Source organism: Podarcis liolepis (assembly GCF_965112155.1).
Source record: "Podarcis liolepis genome assembly, chromosome: 2".
In the NCBI taxonomy this organism is placed as follows: Eukaryota; Metazoa; Chordata; class Lepidosauria; order Squamata; family Lacertidae; genus Podarcis; species Podarcis liolepis.
In genome coordinates, this window is record NC_139555.1 from 14,684,802 (window position 1) to 14,703,008 (window position 18,207).

Below are 18,207 nucleotides of genomic sequence, written 5' to 3' on the forward strand. Positions count from 1 at the left end.
AGGGGACGGCAGAGAACGAGATGGTTGGACAGTGTTCTCGAAGCTACCAGCATGAGTTTGACCAAACTGCGGGAGGCAGTGGAAGACAGGAGTGCCTGGCGTGCTCTGGTCCATGGGGTCACGAAGAGTCGGACACGACTAAACGACTAAACAACAACAACATAACCATCACCACAATACATATAACCATCACCCAAGAACTACAACTCTCAAGGTGTTCAACAGGCATGAAAGTGACAGACGGCCAACTAGCTACCTGGTTTCGGAGCTTGTTCCTGGGGTTTGGAGCATATCCAATGAAGCCAACTTTCTTCATGGCACGAAGGATCTCTGGGTCAACCGCTGGGGCTCGTCTACAAAACAAATGGTGGCTCAGACAACACTTTCTGATCCCATTTGACAGTGTAATCCCCAAAGCAGCAAGGCAAGCTTCCCAAAGAGATGCAGCCATTTATTTGGGGAGCTGTGGAATCCCAGGGACCATGCCCAGATATTGTAAGAATTAAAAAAAACCCTTGTGTCTGCTACTGGATGCAATGTTACCAGACTCTGAAAGGAATCTTATGTCCCTCCCAGGATAAAAAGGACCCTTGACCATTAGGTTCAGTCGTGACCAACTCTGGGGTTGTGGCGCTCATCTCGCTTTAATGGCCGAGGGAGCCGGCGTACAGCTTCCGGGTCATGTGGCCAGCATGACTAAGCCGCTTCTGGCAAACCAGAGCAGCGCACGGAAACGCCGTTTACCTTCCCGCCGGAGTGGTACCTATTTATCTACTTGCACTTTGACGTGCTTTCGAACTGCTAGGTGGGCAGAAGCTGGGACTGAGCAACGGGAGCTCACCCCGTCGTGGGGATTGAAACCGCCTATCTTCAGATAAGCAAGCCCTAGGCTCTGTGGTTTAACCCACAGCGCCACCCGCGTCCCTGACCCTTCCAGGATACCCAGAGTGAATTAAAATAATATTTAAAGAGGAGTAAATACAGAATAAGTGGGATGTGGGTGGCGCTGTGGTCTAAACGACAGAGCCATGAGCACCGCAACCCCAGAGTCATCCGCGACTGGACCTAATGGTCAGAGGTCCCTATACCTTTTTAAATACAGAATAACATGCAACGTCTATACAGTGGGACCTTGGTTCCTGAACATCTTTGTTGCCAAACAAATCGGCTCCCAAACGCTGCAAACCAGGAAGTAAGTGTTCTGGTTTGAGAACGTTTTTTGGAAGCCGAACATCCAACGTGGCATCTGCTTGAGTGCAGGAAGCTCCTGCAGCCAATCGGAAGCTGTGCCCTGGTTTTCGAAAGATTTCAGGAGTCGAATGGATTCCCAGAACGGATTACGTTTGAGAACCAAGGTACCACTGTAATGTAAAAGAACAAAGGAATTAAATTACAGTCCAATATCAACAAGGAGCAGAATAGAAGAAAGGAAATCACCAAGAACTCTCAAACAAGCACCCAAGAAACCTTTTGCAGCCTGAGAGCTTCCAGGGTCCACATGATGGTGGTGGGAGGGGCAAGGGGTAAAAGTGGGCGGAGAAACAAATGTGAATTTTACCTTTGTATAGAAAGCTAGTTTCTGCACATACACCTCTCTATTGCCCATCTAGGCAAGAGGCACTATTAGAGCTCAAGGACATATTTAAAAGGTAAAGGGACCCCTGACCATTAGGTCCAGTCGTGGCCGACTCTGGGGTTGCGGCGCTCATCTCGCTTTATTGGCCAAGGGAGCCGGCGTACAGCTTCCGGGTCATGTGGCCAGCATGACTCAGCCGCTTCTGGCGAACCACAGCAGCACACGGAAACGCCGTTTACCTTCCCGCCGGAGCGGTACCTATTTATCTACTTGCACTTTGACGTGCTTTTGAACTGCTAGGTTGGCAGGAGCTGGGACCGAGCAACGGGCGCTCACCCCGTCGTGGGGATTCAAACCGCCTATCTTCAGATCAGCAAGCCCTAGGCTCTGTGGTTTAACCCACAGCGCCACCCGCGTCCCTGACCCTTCCAGGATACCCAGAGTGAATTAAAATAATATTTAAAGAGGAGTAAATACAGAATAAGTGGGATGTGGGTGGCGCTGTGGTATAAACCACAATGGGAGCTCACCCCGTCGTGGAGTTTCGAACTGCCAACCTTCTAATCGGCAAGTCCTAGGCTCTGTGGTTTAACCCACAGCAAGGACACATTACATCCAGACAAAAAAAACAACACAAAAATACTTAAGGAAAGTACAGAGCCAGAAAGGAGTCTGGCCTGGGAAGAGTACTGAGGGCCAGACAGAGGCCCTCATTTGGCCCCCAGTTCTAAGGTTCCCCACCCCTAGACCCTAAAGGTCTGTACTTCTCTCTAGATTTCCTATTCTAAAGAACTACCTGGGAGCAGGGGCAGAGTTAGAAACCGGCCAATCTGACAACAGGGACTCGGTGGTCAGCGGCACAGGTATAAGCGACAGAGGCATGAGATCCTGGTTCCAGTCAAGGTGGGGCAAGGTGTCCACAATGCAAGGTAAAGCAAAGTCAGTCTCCCGGGAGTAGGCATTGAAGGTGATCTCGGGCGAGTCAGTCCACAGGTGGACACAGCCCTCGGAGTCTCCAAAAACCATGGCTTGTTTGCTGGCAGAGACATCAAAGCTCATGATCAGCTGGCCCACGGTATTGACGTGGAAGATGTCAGCCGGATTGGCCAATCCGGTGGGTTCGCAGAACTGACACTGACCTAGAAAGGAAGAGCAAATCACGAATTTTAATAGCCAAAAAGTGGAAAACTCAAGAATTACCAACTGTGGAAGATTGGCAGATGAAGACCATGGACTTTATGGAGCTAGCTGACCTTACCGAAAGGATCCGCGACCAGAAAGAAGAGGAATATCAAGAAGATTGGAAGAAATTTAAAGACTATTTGAATAAATATTGTAATATTAAAAATTAGAAGTCACTTGAAAGTACCAAACAGGTTTAGGATTAAATTAGTAGTTAAATAAATGAGATCGAGAACATTAAGAAAAGTTAAGAAATCTGATTATAATTGGAATATTGTTTTTGAATAATGATATTGGAAAACTGCTACATTCAGATACAAGGAAATTCAGATGGGAGGGACTAGAGGAAGTCAAATAATATGTTTATGAGATTGGAAGTTTAATTAATTAACTAATCTGTGTTGTTTATGTGTTTGCTGTTATATTTTCTGTTTTTATTCATTTTATTAGTTTTATTAGTTTTTTGTTTTTGTTTTACTTGTTTTACAGTATGTGCTATATTTGTATGAAACTTAATAAAAATTATTGGGGGGGGGGAGAAAAAGGAAGGAAGAGCAAATCAGATGTGTGGTTTCTCTGCAGGTCTCTAATGCAAACTGTCCCGAGCTTGACTCAATTCTTCACACTGTGGGCATCTCTTGAAGGTGGCTAGATTCAAACGGGACAGGACTCTGAAGTCCCAGCACATCCAAAGCAGAGGGTGAGGCCACGTGGCCTCTATGGTCTAGCTACCTACCTGTCTGGGAGATGATGGCAAGGCGAGATGTGTACGTAGGAATGAACTTCAGAAACAGAGGGTCAATGTGGACCTGCAGAGGTGTGATGGCTCGCAGCATGCGCAGGTCATACACCTTGAGGAAGCGATCGCAGGCTAGGCCATTCATTCGGCTGGAGAAGCCACAGGTCACCAGCAGGTTGCCGTGGACATCAAAATCTGACAGACTACCGGAGTAGGCATCAAACTCATGCTCTACAGCAAAAGTGCGGAGATCACGCAAGGAAACCTGAGGAGGGAACAGAAGACACCCTAATATATCTGATTTAAAAGCACCAGAAGAGAACAAAGGAATAGAATAGTATCGAGTGAATTAACTGGGCATCTTTCTCTCTGTGTTCCTCCTGTAAAGTCAGAGACCTCCTTTGTACATCACTCAGGTGCTGCACATGGCATAAATAAGCCATACTATGACTTGTCATGCAAGGTACGTGGGTGGCACTGTGGGTTAAACCACAGAGCCTAGGACTTGCTAATCAGAAGGTCGATGGTTCAAATCCCTGCGGCAGGGTGAGCTCCTGTTGCTCAGTTCCTGCTCCTGCCAACCTAGCAGTTCGAAAGCACGTCAAAGTGCAAGTAGATAAATAGGTACCGCTCCGGCGGGAAGGTAAACGGCATTTCCATGCGCTGCTCTGGTTCGCCAGAAGCGGCTTAGTCATGCTGTCCACATGACCCAGAAGCTGTACGCCGGCTCCCTCGGCCAATAAAGCGAGATGAGCGCCGCAACCCCAAAGTCGGTCACGACTGGACCTAATGGTCAGGGGTCCCTTTACCTTTATGACCTGTCATGTTGTGTGCAGCCAGAATGTGGTTTGTCAACTGCAAACACCAGTCAGTCTTACTTGGGGAATAAAAGCTGCTCCCCAAGTTCAAATATAACAATCAGACTCTGTTTGAAGCGTAACCCATCCATACAGATTCCTACTCATTAAAAAAAATGTTAAAAAATATTCCAAGCCCAAATTCACCACTTCAAACCAACATATGTGGAAGGTCTGGCACTGGAATGTCTTGCTTCATTTTTAAAGGGAAAAAGAACTGATTTTCATAAGGCACAAACTCCCTCAAAGTGCTACTGGAGTGCCTGTAGTTCTCAAACATTTGGGGGGGGGGCAGTGATGATAAGATGCTCAGTGTTACCTTTCCTGATGTGTGGCCACAGAAGAAGAAACGGTTTGACTGTCTCATGATAGTGACCCCCGGCACTTCCACTGTGTACTAAAATAGAGATATAAAAAAGTGGGATTAGGATCTGGACAAAGGCAAAGCACACCACTATGAATATACAGATGCTACATTATTCAGGGGGAAAGGCTGGAACTGCCAAGTGGTGAATGGCTATTATTTCCCACCCAGCACCAAAGGAAGAAATAAGTTTATGTTTGCTTAAAAAACAAAACAACCTGAATGACAATATAAGGAAAAATAAAAATAATTCAGTGGCAATGCATTTGAATGGACATCTGTTTGTAAAAACAAAACATGGCATGCAGCCTTCTTCTAGCATAAGATTAAGGATACAATAAAAAAAATGAGGTCCAGCTCTAAGGGCCTTCTAGCAGTTCCCTCACTGCAAGCAGTGAAGCTTCAGGGAACCAGGCAGAGGGCCTTCTTGGTCATGGCACCCGCCCTGTGGAATGCCCTCTCATCAGATGTCAAAGAGATATACAATTACACGACTTTCTGAAGCCATCTGAAGGCAGTTCTGTATCGGGAAGTTTTTAATGTTTGATATCTAACTGTGTTTTTATATCACGTTGGAAGTTGCCCAGAATTGCTGGGGCAACCCAATCAGATGGGTGAGGAATAAGTAACAAAATGTTATTATTATTATAGCACTACATACAAACAAGATCAATAAATGTGTCCGTATCTTTCTATCCATCTATTGATCCAGTACATCCAGATAATACTATGGAAAGTTTCTACAATTTTTGTTACAGAAAAAAATTTACGTTACTTTCATACACACTATTATGCTGAGAAGCACCACTTTAAAAAAATGATATTATTAGGGAAACCTATAGATGTGTTGCAACATTTTTTTTCCTGAAGAATTAAAAAAATGGGCAAGTTAATATCTTTTCATGAGGTCAGAAACAGGAATGTTGACATTTCACTTTCTGTTTGAACTTTCAAACTTTTGGCTTCAACGCGTTACTTTTATGTTAAATCAAAATTCTGGTGACAAAAACATTATTATTATATCTCCAAAGTATCTCTTTAGGTTGGGAGACAAAAATATTTTGGAGTGGCGATAACAGGAGCCAAGCCTACTTGGATACATCATCACAACAAGGAACAAGATCTCCTCCTGCTGTTCTGCTCCAGAGTTACAATTTGTTTAAGATTAAACCAGTCGTTTTGTTATCCGGTGGAGATTTCTGTTTATCTTTGTGTAAGCTTAACATGACAAAACCTCAACATCTTTGGTTCTGGGTAATCAGAATCAATGCAACGCATTAGGGTCAGATATGTGAGAAGTGTGTGTTACCTTTTGAGTTTCTTGGACTGTATTGAGGTCTATCTCTATCACATGGCTGGTGAGCCCCCCAACAAGCAAGGTGCTGGGATCAGTCAGTAGTAGACTGTGCATGTCCTCACTCTCATCCATGCTAGAGGAGGAGAAAGAGGAACTGTGAGAACCAATGCTGACCTAGTATTTTCCATTCAGTCATTGCTACATGTGAGCTCACCAAGTAAATCAAAGTGACATCAGAATCTTGCATCATGAAACCTTTGGGGACCATTCCAGGAAAAAGGAGGTGGCTAAACTATATTGATGCAAATTTCCCATCTAGAAGTCCTCAAGCAATAAATTTTATAAAGGAAGCAGGAAATGCTACGTTGAAGCACATCCACATGCTTCATGAGGAGCAACAGGATATGACATCAAAGCCCTCTTCTCAAGCTTGCCCTGGAATATACCAAATAATTAAAGCCTGCAAATTGTGCACATCTCACACAGCTTCCCACACCAGATGTGTGACTGTAGGTACATGGATTTCATAATATTCCTAAGGCTATAACTGGCATTCTTCCAAGTAAACTCTACACAGAGACCAAAGACTGGGCAGGGCCCATTTCCAAAAACGCTCAAACCACCACACCCCCAGCAGAAGGCACTTACAGGTAATCGAAGATTATAAGTCCCCCTCTGGACATATATTTGAGGTTGTTTTTGGTCAGGAAGAGTACCCCATTCTCTAGACTCTGGATCTGTCGAATGTCATCACTACTATGCACCTGGAAGGAAGAGTAACGCTCCAGGGCTGGGCCGAAGAAAGAAGTGGCATGACCCTGAAAAAGAGGGAGGCAAGTAACCCTCGCATCAGATTTGACCTGTAACATATCCTGCATGTAGCCAGCTCATTTTAATATTTATGAGACCTTCTGGCTCCTTCATCTACTTCCCCCCCCACCACAGTTTACCTTCTCCGCTGAACAAGCCATATTTCTGTTGAATATAACACTAAGAGTTACCATGGTTTTAAAGACATAGGTGGACAACTTGTGTCTTTCCTGATAGTGCTGATCTCCTTGAGGATAGGATATACACTGAATTTAAAGAAGAAAGCTAGAATCCTTGGCATTCTAACCAGGAACCTACAAGAAAACAAGAATCTTATAGGTGTGTGTAGCCTTCCTCAATGGAGCTGAAATCAGCTTACAGGAATTTCTAGAAAATAATAATAATAATAATAATAATAATAATAATAATAATAATAATAATAATAATAATATCTTTATTGTCATTGCCCCCTTCGGGGACAACGAAATTACTTGACTGCTCCATAAAAACACTAATTAAACAATACAGTATAATACAGCAAGGGAGATTAGATAACTTTCAAAGTCCGGGCTTCCCATTCAGGGCCGAGATCGCAACATTAATCACAACCCTCCTCAATGTATGATCCAGCATACTGTATAACTCTCCTGATCATCACTGACATGTAATGAGAATCCCTTACCCCATGGTTCCCAACCCAGAGCATTTCTTCATGTAGGTCAAAGTGTGAGAAGGAGACAGGAACGCCCACTTCAGAGACAACGGTGTGGAGCTCCGAGTACATGCCCTCCATGATATGCACTGAGTCAGGCACAGGGATGCCCTCCAATGGCACCCCTTCTGGATCCAGCTCCACATTCTGTAGTAGGCTAGCATTGAGGTGTGGATCCAGAGCAGGGTGCAGGGCAGGTACATACTCTGCGAGGGCTGGGTCAAGACCTTCAAAATTCATGGCGGAGGTTTACCTGCAAGGCAGAGAAAGGAATTCAAGAAGACAGAAACTTTCACTACCTGTGCAGCGCAAGCATGCTGGAGAAGTTAACATAATGCCTGCTATAAACACAATCTCTAATACGGACCAAAGCGTAGGACGGTAACTGACAGATTGCAGCTTTCAGGATAAACATAAAGGTAAAGGTAAAGGACCCCTGACGGTTAAGTCCAGTCACGAACGACTCTGGGGTTGCGGCACTCATCTTGCTTTACTGGCTGAGGGAGCCAACGTTTGTCCGCAGACAGTTTTTCTGGGTCATAATAATAATAATAATAAATTTTTATTTATATCTCGCCCTCTCCAGCCGAAGCCGGGCTCAGAGCGGCTAACAGTAAAAGTAACACAGCATGACTAAGCCACTTCTGGTGAAACCAGAGCAGCACACGGAAACGCTGTTTACCTATTGATCTACTTGCACTTTGACGTGCTTTCGAACGTTGGCAGGAGGTGGGACCGACCGACGTTCTGATCGGCAAGTCCTAGGCTCTGTGGTTTACACCACAGCGCCACATATTCCCCCATAAAAACTGCTCCAATGCAGCAATTCCTAAACTAGTTGCTGTAACTGCTAGTGTGCTGTGAAAAATACATTAATTTATTGCATCAACTGGGAACCAAAATATAAAATAAATAAATAATAATAATAATAACAATAATAATACAGTGGTACCTCTGGATGCGAATAGGATCCGTTCCGGAGCACCGTTCGCATCCTGAAGAAAACGTAACATGCGACTGCATGTACGCGGGTCGCGTTTTGCCACTTCTGCGCATGCACATGACGTCATTTTGAGCATCTGCGCATGCGGCGAAACCCGGAAGTAACGCGCTCCATTACTTCCGGGTCGCCGTGGAGCGCAACCCAAAAATATTCATCCCGAAGCTACTTCAACCCAAGGTATGACTGTAATAATAACTATTTATTATTTCTACCCCACCCATCTGGCTGGGTTTCCCCAGCCACTCTGGATGGCTTCCAACAGAAGATTAAAAATACATTAAAGAATCAGTCATTAAAAACTTCTCTAAACAGGGTTTCAGAGGAGGCTGCCTACTGCACCTCTGCATGACATTATTCTGTTACTGCCTCCTTCCAAGCATCCTTCGCAGGAGGTGGGTAATCTTCTGTATCTCTGTAATGAGCGCAATTAAATTGTTCAATCACTCTCAGTGCAGAAATGTGGGAGAATTACTAGTCCTCAGATGCTGCCCACTGCATCTCTTCATGAGTGACTACTCTGAATTTCCCTCAGAAAGCATGCTCTGAACAGCAACTCACACAAACATACTGGTTGATCTTCTCTGAAGATTGACAATGGTTACTTTTTCATACTACAAAGATAAGACTGTGCATGTATAACACAGGAGCATGTATCCAGTTTAAAGCCAGGGAGAAGGCAAGATTCAACAATCAGAAATCTACCCTAAAGGCTGTTTTCTCTAAACTGCCACAAGGCAAAGCGAAATTGGACCAGTGGCACCTGTTTCTTTGTTGACAAAAACTCCAGTCAGATAGGAAGAAATGTGCTACTGGCTCTGCTGGCACCCACACTTTGGTTGCCAGCTTCTTCTTTTTTAATAAACCTTGCTCCTGAACCTTCAAGCAGAAGCTTGGCTTGCCCTAATTAAATTGGCCAAGTGTTAATTCCTAACATGGGGAGAAATGAACGGATAATTAATTCTGGAAACGACGATTTCAGGCTGCAAGTTAAAAGGCATGGGAGCAGGTTCATGTGAATAACTTGGCAACCCTACCCACAGGTTACCCCACGGGAAACCCAGCCAGATGGACGGGTTATAAATAACTACCAAACTTTTAGAAAACATCTAAAGGCAGCCCTGTTTAGGGAAGCTTTTAATGTTTAATAGGTTATTGTATTTTAGGGGTTTGTTGGAAGCCGCCCAGAGTGGCTGGGGAAACCCAGCCAGATGGACCGGGTATAAATAATAAATTATCATTTATTATTATCCTCATCAACATCCCTAATGTACACTAAAACTTCAGCTGGAAAGTCAGCCCACACTCATGGGTTGTACCTAGATCTAGGAAGAGTTGCGACAGTGGCCTCGTTACCACGTTTCTTTTCGGGAACTGCTGCAGTTTTTGTTGAGAGAAATAGAAAGGCAGCGAGTTGCAATGATGCAACTCCTCTGTGGTTACACAGAAGCAGCGCTTGCAGCCTGCAGTGCAAGGGAAGGCGAAAGCTGGAGTTGCCCACATCCTCGCTTCCAGCCAGAGACCCATAGCAGAGGTCAAAAGTTTAAAGCGCACCCCCAAGACAAGCTTGAAAAACTGGGACTGGGTCCCAAGGGCCAGGCGGTTACCCATAACCCTTTACGTCAGAGGGGCCAACCACCCAGAATCCACTGCGGGAGGAAGGGAAGTGAGACAATGGTAAATTACCCAGACCCTCCTAATCCATAACTTGGGGGTTGGGGGACGAATTAGTCACACTTCTCTGCTTCTGAATAACCCCAACTCTCCCCCCCCCCCAGCCCATGCAAATTAGCCCAAGGTTCATTTTATGGAAGGGGTTACCCACAATCCTTTGCTCTTCCGGGTCCCCTTCCCTCCGCCGCTGCCTTTTCCCCACCGCCCTCTTCGCCGCCGCTATGGCAACGCCAGCCCTTCTCATTTCTCCTCCCGCTTCGGCTTCAGCCGCAGCGCCTCAAGCAGGGGAGGGGGTGCGTGCCCGTGTGCCCTCGACCAATGGCGAGGCCGTGTCGGGGAGGGAGCACCCAATCGGAGCCAAGTGGCGGCGGCCGCGCCTCCCTCGTCATTTACATGCGTGACGCTGCGTGCGCGCGCGCGCTGGAGGGATGGCGCTGCGGAAGGGACAAAAAGAGTGGGGTTTTTCTTTTTGAACGGGTGTGAGTCAGTGAATTAAAGGGAAAAGGTTAGCTGTACCTGTGAACTCCGTGCCCCTCAGTTTTGCGTGGGGTGCATTTGGTGGGAATTGTACCTTTTTGTTTACTCCTGTTAGTCATGAGTAAGGAAAAGCCAGGCTAGTTTATTTTCCCTGGCATGCAATGTCATATAGTATAAGCATGGCATGCAATGTCGTATAGTAAAAGCTATGGTTTTCCCAGTAGTGATGTATGGAAGTGAAAGCTGGACCATAAAGAAGGCTGATCGCCGAAGAATTGATGCTTTTGAATTATGGTGCTGGAGGAGACTCTTGAGAGTCCCATGGACTGCAAGAAGATCAAACCTACCCATTCTGAAGGAAATCAGCCCTGAGTGCTCACTGGAAGGACAGATCCTTAAGCTGAGGCTCCAATATGTTGGCCACCTCATGAGAAGAGAAGACTCCCTGGAAAAGACCCTGGTGTTGGGAAAGATGGAGGGCACAAGGAGAAGGGGACGACAGAGGATGAGATGGTTGGACAGTGTTCTCGAAGCTACCAGCATGAGTTTGACCAAACTGCGGGAGGCAGTGGAAGACAGAAGTGCCTGACAGAAGTCCATGGGGTCACAAAGAGTCGGACACGACTAAACAACTAAACAACAACAAGGAAAAGCCAGGCTAGTTTATTTTCCCTGGCATGCAATGTCAGGGGGAGGAGAAGCTTGTTACTCCACCTGACTGGGATTTTGCTTGCCTGCAGCCATGCTACTTCATCCTTTAAAAAAAAAAAAAAAGTTCAAAAAGGAATTTAATCTCAGAAATAAATCAAACAGCTGTACTTTCCTGTCACAATGAATCAGTGCCTTGCCCAGCGTGCAAACCATGCAGCTTCCTTTTGCGCAATGCTGCGAGAAACGGCAGCAACTTTCCGTGATCCAGTTGGTTTGGCTAGTTGCCCATATTAGGAGGGGCTGGAGACTGGCAGCGTGAGAAGAACCCTGGGGCATCAGGTCAAATGCTCATCTATTCATCGCCGCCGACACCACCATCCTCCTCCTGCTCACAGTGGCCAACTCAATCGCTATGGGAAGAGCAGAGACAGGAAAAGGCCCTCTGCTGTTGTTGGACCCGTATGCCTCCTTCCAGCAACTCCTGCAGCCCAGCTGGTGGCCAATGTGTTGCTCTGCTTTCCTCTGGAACGCATCAGCGAGGCCGGGGTGGGGGGGAGGTCTTGTTGTCTGGGAGGCCCAGGACCTCCATACACTGTGATAGGAATTTTGAGGTCTTAGATATATGTTAAATGTTCACAAGTGTACCAACCAAGCACATACATAGATCAGCACAGGAAGACCGACCTGTGATGTATGTATGATGTTTCTGGGGGTGGTCTTGATCTACAGGGTGGGAATTTCAAAAGTCTTTATAAGGCCTTGCGCGCCATTTTTCGGGTGAGGGGAGCACCCTGTTGCAACAGTTCAATAAAGATCAGGCTTACTAGCTGCTTTGCTTCTCAATGTTCTCTGGTTGGCCTCTGTTATCTTCTCCTACCAATAGGGAACCTATGTAAGGACTCTATATGGGCTCTTGGATACCCCATAAGGGAAAAGGGCAGTTTTTGTTTACAACAATACCCACTGCCCAGGCTGGCTCCCCGGTGAAGTCACTTTGGTGCTATTAACACAGTAGTTAGACTTCACCCCCGGAGGGGCACTCCGTTGTCTCTCGAGACATGCCAACAAAAACATTGCCACTCCCATCATTCTTGACCATTGGCTACGGATGATGGGTGGTGACCCAAATTTGAAAAAACATTGCACCTAGTGCAGAGGTGGGCTTTGGTCTTTCAAATTTCAGTGGCGCCCTGTGCAAGGCCAAAATTCAGCATGCTTTAAATGTCTGGGGTTGTAGCCTGTTGTGTTCTACTCAACAGTCGCCCCATTGAATTAATGGACCTAAGATAAAGGTACCCCTGACCGTTAGGTCCAGTCGCAGACGGCTGGGGTTGCGGCGCTCACTTCAGTCAGTCTGCTTGGAGTAAAACTATGTGACGCATAGTGTAGGCATGACCTGAACTTCCTTGTGGATGATCAGACAAAAAAAGAGGCTTGCTTCACCTGAGGAGAAAAGTACTGAATGTACTTCAGCACGAGCAATTATAAACTGCTCCCTGTAAGTGCCTTTAGGTCCACATTCTCCACTTTCCCAGTAAACCTGGGGTTAAGGGTGCATGTGCCAAGATTACAAACTGGCTTAGTAGTCCTGTATGGCAGCATTGCAAAACCCTAGTGCCAGTGGTGATTAAGAATTGCCTCCAGATGTCTATGAAGAGAAGCTTTCAATGGGAATAGATAAGAGGACTACAGTGGTACCTCTGGTTGCATACACTTCAGGTTACAGACTCCGCTAACCCAGAAATAGTGCTTCAGGTTAAGAACTTTGCTTCAGGATGAGAACAGAAATCATGCTCCGGCAACGCGGCAGCAGCAGGAGGCCCCATTAGCTAAAGTGGTGCTTCAGGTTAAGAACAGTTTCAGGTTAAGTACGGACCTCCGGAACAAATTAAGTACTTAACCTAAGGTACCACTGTATTTCAGATGTATTTCAGATTTTGGTGGTGAGAGGAAGAGATTATAGTGTGGTACAAGATCTGGCAACATCCAGTTTCCACTCTCGGATACATTCAGAGGGGAGCAGTGTATTTTTCAGGGCTTTAATTTTATTGCTGTTTAGTATATTCTACAATATGTACTGTTCGGACTTCTCCACACTTTTTGCCCTGCACTTTTTAGGCACAGGTCCATACCCTTCAACCTTTCTCGGGTGAAAATAGGGACGTTCTAAGGAAAAGCAGGAATTCCGGGATCATATCAGAAACCGGGGCAGCTTCTGTATATCCAGGACTGTCCCTGAAAAATAGGGATACTTAGTCGGTCTGCTCTTGGGTACGTTCAGAGATATAGCAATGTATTTTTCAGACATTTTATTTCATTATGGTCTTGTATGTTCCATAATATGTATGCATGATATGCACTTTCTAGGCATATCAGAAAGTGTTTTCCTGGTCCATGTCTGATCACTTCCCCCACCCCCTGCTTTCCCCAGGAAAACCCAATCTTTATCTCTGAATTGGTGCAAACAGCAATCCGGGTTTTCCACAGATGGTCATTTTCTCCGATTCAGCGGTGAAGAGTGGTTTTTTTACAGGGAAAATAGAGGAGATAGAGGGTGGGGAAGCGCTCAGGGAAACACTGACCTGTGCCTAGAAACATGGAATGGAGGTAAGTGTGGATGAACCCTATGTACGTATTAGCAACAGGATAGTCACACATACACAGTGGATACACAGAGGTGTGAGACTTTCCCTTTCCCCTTTTTTCAGTGAAAGCCTTTGTCATATTTTATGTGGAATAGAGGCCCATTCAATATGAAGTGTTGTCACTGGACGCGTGGAATCCAGCGAGCTGGCTGGAGAACTAGGCGTGTCCTCACACACTCAGAGGGAAGTTCCCCTCCCGCCCGTCAAATATGACTTAAGCTAAGAACAGGGTTTTTGGATTTCCCACTTCTATTTAGCCACAAATGACTGAAATGGTAATTTATCAAGGATGTGTGGTCAGCATGGCTACTAGTAACCTTTGTTTACTAATATCCCTAGTGGTGTAGCTGCAATCAGGGGCGTAGGAAGGGGGGCGGTGGGGGCGGTTTGCCCCGGGTGTCATCCCTAAAGGGAGGTTTTGACAAAATCCACCCTGGGCGGATTGCTGCTGCACCGATTCTGGGCGGATCACTGCCGTGCCGATCAGCCCCCAGACAGATCAACCCGCCCCCGGGTGCACAGCATGTGCGCCGCCCTGGGTGCCCGAGTGGCTAGCTCTGCCGCTCGCTGCGATACCCTGTGTTAGCAACCAAAACAGACTTTTGTGGCGCCTTTAAAGATGCGCCCACACAAAGGTGTTCAATGCCTCTGTGGGTTGCACAAACCTGACTTTCTCATGTATGCTTTTGTGCCCTTTTGTCCATTTGTTGTTTAGTCATTTAGTCTTGTCCGACTCTTCGTGACCCCATGGACCAGAGCACGCCAGGCACTCCTGTCTTCCACTGCCTCCTGCAGTTTGGTCAAACTCATGCTGGTAGCTTCGAGAACACTATCCAACCATCTCGTCCTCTGTCGTGCCCTTCTCCTTGTGCCCTCCATCTTTCCCAACATCAGGGTCTTTTCCAGGGAGTCTTCTCTTCTCATGAGGTGGCCAAAGCATTGGAGCCTCAGCTTCAGATCTGTCCTTCTAGTGAGCACTCAGGGCTGATTTCCTTCAGAATGGATCGGTTTGATCTTCTTGCAGTCCATGGGACTCTCAAGAGTCTTCTCCAGCACCAGAATTCAAAAGCATCAATTCTTTGGCGATCAGCCTTCTTTATGGTCCAGCTCTCACTTCCATACATCACTACTGGGAAAACCATGGCTTTTACTATACGGACCTTTGTTGGCAAGGTGATATCTCTCCTTTTTAAGATGCTGTCTTTTGTCCATACATGAATGCTTTTGGTTTTGTGCCTCCAAGTTCCCCCACCCCTTTCTCCAAAATTTATCTTGGTGTTTTCAATGATATTCTGAACTCAGAATCAATAACTCAAAGGCTGTTAAGGGGCAAGTGGCCTACAGGCAGTACTTGAAATTAGCTGGGCATGTTTTGCGATTGGTGTGAGTCCAACTGCAACCACATGGAGATCTGTAGGTGCTAGGTTGGGGACTGGGGAAAGGAAATTGTCACTAAGAGAGGGATCTGAAATATTTTCCTTGAAGCCAGAATTAGGTTTATCCTGAATTGTTTTATTTGATGCTTTAATGTGTTGTAAATAGCTTTGAGATTTGTTCTTTAAAATATAAAGTGGTATAGAAGTGGAAATTAATAATAATTAATATTAATAATTATTATTTATTAATAATTAATTAATAACAATTGCTATCTGGCAATTAGATCATTTACCGTATTTTTCACCCCATAAGACGCACCAGTCCATAAAACGCACCTAGTTTTTGGAGGAGGAAAACAAGAAAAAAAATATTCTGAATCTCAGAAGGCAGAACAGCAAGAGGGATCGCTGCGCAGCAAAAGCAGCGATCCCTCTTCCTGTTCTGGCTTCTGGGATAGCTCCGCAGCCTGCATTCGCTCCATAAGACGCGCACACATTTCCCCTTACTTTTTAGGAGGGAAAAAGTGAGTCTTATAGAGCAAAAAATACGGTATCTGAGTTTCTAACTGCCTGAGGGTAAAGAAAAGGAGGACTCAGGAGATGAACTGCCATTCCTGAAACTACCCCAAAGCATGCTCCCCTAGCCCAAACCTCAGTTTTTGCACAAACAACTCTTTCAGTAATAAAAATATATATTTGTGGCACACAACAGAGAAGCTCAGCCTGATGGCTATACCCTTACTGGCAGCAAAGCACCCTGCCACAGAGAGACCTAGCAGCCCACAGAGGCACACCTCACCACAGGGCAAAGCATGGCCAGGCAGGAGGAGACGTCTCCGATCCAGCCGCTACATAGAAAACCACAGAGCACCTTGGAGATAGTTGTAAATAGGACCATCTGTGCAAAATGTATGGACATTACGTTTCACACACAAGCACACATAGCCATGGCAGAAAAGGAAGAACAAGCTATTGGGGCAGGGGAGGAATTTAAAGGGTGAGAAGGTGGATTTCCCCCTTGATTAATAGAAGGGGGAAATAAAATAGCCAAAGTGTGGATACATTCAAATATTTGCAGCGTAAACAGGGTAAACAGCCTTTGGGTATGTAATGCAGTATCTATAAATGTTACAGTAACCTGTTTAAATGGAATCTCCCTCAGAGGTAGCAATACTACTGGCAGAATTCTGATCATATGGTTGCTCTCACTCTGTTTGGACGTATTATACAAGCTTCCACAGGACCAGAAACAATCACAGAAAGTTCAAAAGGAGGAGGAAGTTGTAGTGAAAAATTACTAGAGCACTAAATAATGGTTTACTGGAGAACAGAGACGAATGAATGAACCTTGGTGATGGTGTAAGAAAATAAATGGCAGGATATGACAACTTCTTTGATCACCAGTCTGACCCCTTGCAGAAATCTTAAATTTCTGGGCTAGGAATAAGATAGGGATTATTGCTGCACTGGAAACTCCAGATAATTAGATCACACAAGGACCCCAACTTGACTGAGAGAATGCTCTGTCTAGGAGTTTGCATAATAATTAATCTGGCCCTGCAGGATCGATGCCTAATGCGCTCCATCAGGAAAATTTTGGGTGTCATGTGGCAGGACAGAGTTTCAAACGATTGTGCTCTCCTAATTCCCAGCATGTTTGCATTCCTGTCTCAACAATGTCTACACTGGCTTGGTCATGTCCACAAAATGGAAAGTGACAGGATCCCAAGGAGCTGGCTTCAGGCACCAGGCCCCTTGGCAAACGAACTCTGCATTACAAAGATGTTGCAAACATCCACTGTGCCATGTGGGTATCCCTTCCAGATGACCACAGTGCTTGGAGACTGGCAGTCAGGTCATGTATCCACAGCAGTGACCATAGGAGGAATGCCAGCAGGGAGGAGTGCAGAGGGAGAAATGCAGCACAATCAGATTCCTTCATCCACCCCAGCTGCAACAAAATGTGTCTCGCCTGCATTGGTCTCTACAGCCACAGCAGGCGCTGCAACCTTCCAATGGTTTGACATCACTCCTCCACATAGCTGTCAACTGTCCCTTATTTGGTGGGAAACTCCTTATCCCAGCGCCGTGTCCCGCTGCTGTCCTTTATTGATGATGTCCCTTAAATTTCCCGGGTTTCATGCTCACCCGGCTCGGGAGGGAAGCAGCGGCTTGGGGTCCTCCGCCATGAGAGAGAGCACGCGCATGAGCTGCTGCGGCTCCGTCTCTCCCTTTTCTCCCTCGGGCGTGTCGTGAGGAGACGGGTGGCGGCAGGCAAGCAGGCAGCCCCTCTCTTGCGAGACTTCCACCACGCTGCCAGGGGAAGGCGGCCTGAGGGAGGAGGAAAAGGAGGGGATGGGGAGGGACGCAGAAGGGCGGCGCTTCAGCGACCGCCACGGCGCCGCAACTACCTCATGCCGGGCTCGCGGGCGGGGTGGGCGAGAGTCTCCCTCCCTCTCGGGCGGGGAAGGGCCAATGGAACTCCTCGCGCCAGGACGACGGCAGCCCCGACGTGCTGCTTAGCATACCCTCCAACCGGTGCAGCATCTTAATGTAGTGATTTCCCCCTCTGCATCCCTTTCATAACTCTTTCATAACTGCAAAAGCAGCATGGCTCCTTCAGTGCCGGATTTATGTATAAGCTAAGCAAAATCCCTTATTTTGGCTGCTGATCCCTTATTTTCGAGGCTGCTGGTCCCTTATTTTCAAATCTGTAAGTTGACAGCTATGCTCCTCCATCGTCTTCCAAGACAGACGGACGCCAACCAACATTGATGAACCTTAAAGGACAGTGCTTTTGCTCTACTTTTAAATTGTGAATCTGTTTGCCATCCTGGGCTCCAAGGA

General features: G+C 46.3%; 1 protein-coding gene across 4 annotated transcripts in view; it reads right to left on the reverse strand.

Moving 5' to 3' along the window:
• PAN2 (poly(A) specific ribonuclease subunit PAN2) overlaps positions 1-10,630 on the reverse strand; it is a 39,543-nt gene extending 28,913 nt beyond the window's left edge. The window contains exons 1-8 of one of the 4 annotated variants that reach the window (XR_014522591.1): positions 10,363-10,616; positions 7,508-7,790; positions 6,664-6,833; positions 6,028-6,148; positions 4,674-4,751; positions 3,495-3,762; positions 2,373-2,715; positions 257-353 (exon numbers count right to left, since the gene is read on the reverse strand). Coding sequence is in view for 3 of the 4 variants with exons in the window: in XM_083489856.1 (XP_083345982.1) it covers positions 257-353; positions 2,373-2,715; positions 3,495-3,762; positions 4,674-4,751; positions 6,028-6,148; positions 6,664-6,833; positions 7,508-7,777 (1,347 nt within the window). In the remaining variant the exon portion in view is untranslated. Of the gene's footprint in view, positions 1-256; positions 354-2,372; positions 2,716-3,494; positions 3,763-4,673; positions 4,752-6,027; positions 6,149-6,663; positions 6,834-7,507; positions 7,791-10,223 lie in introns of all 4 variants that reach the window. The other 3 variants (XM_083489856.1, XM_083489857.1, XM_083489858.1) reach the window with 3 other exon arrangements.
• Positions 10,631-18,207: the final 7,577 nt, after the last annotated feature.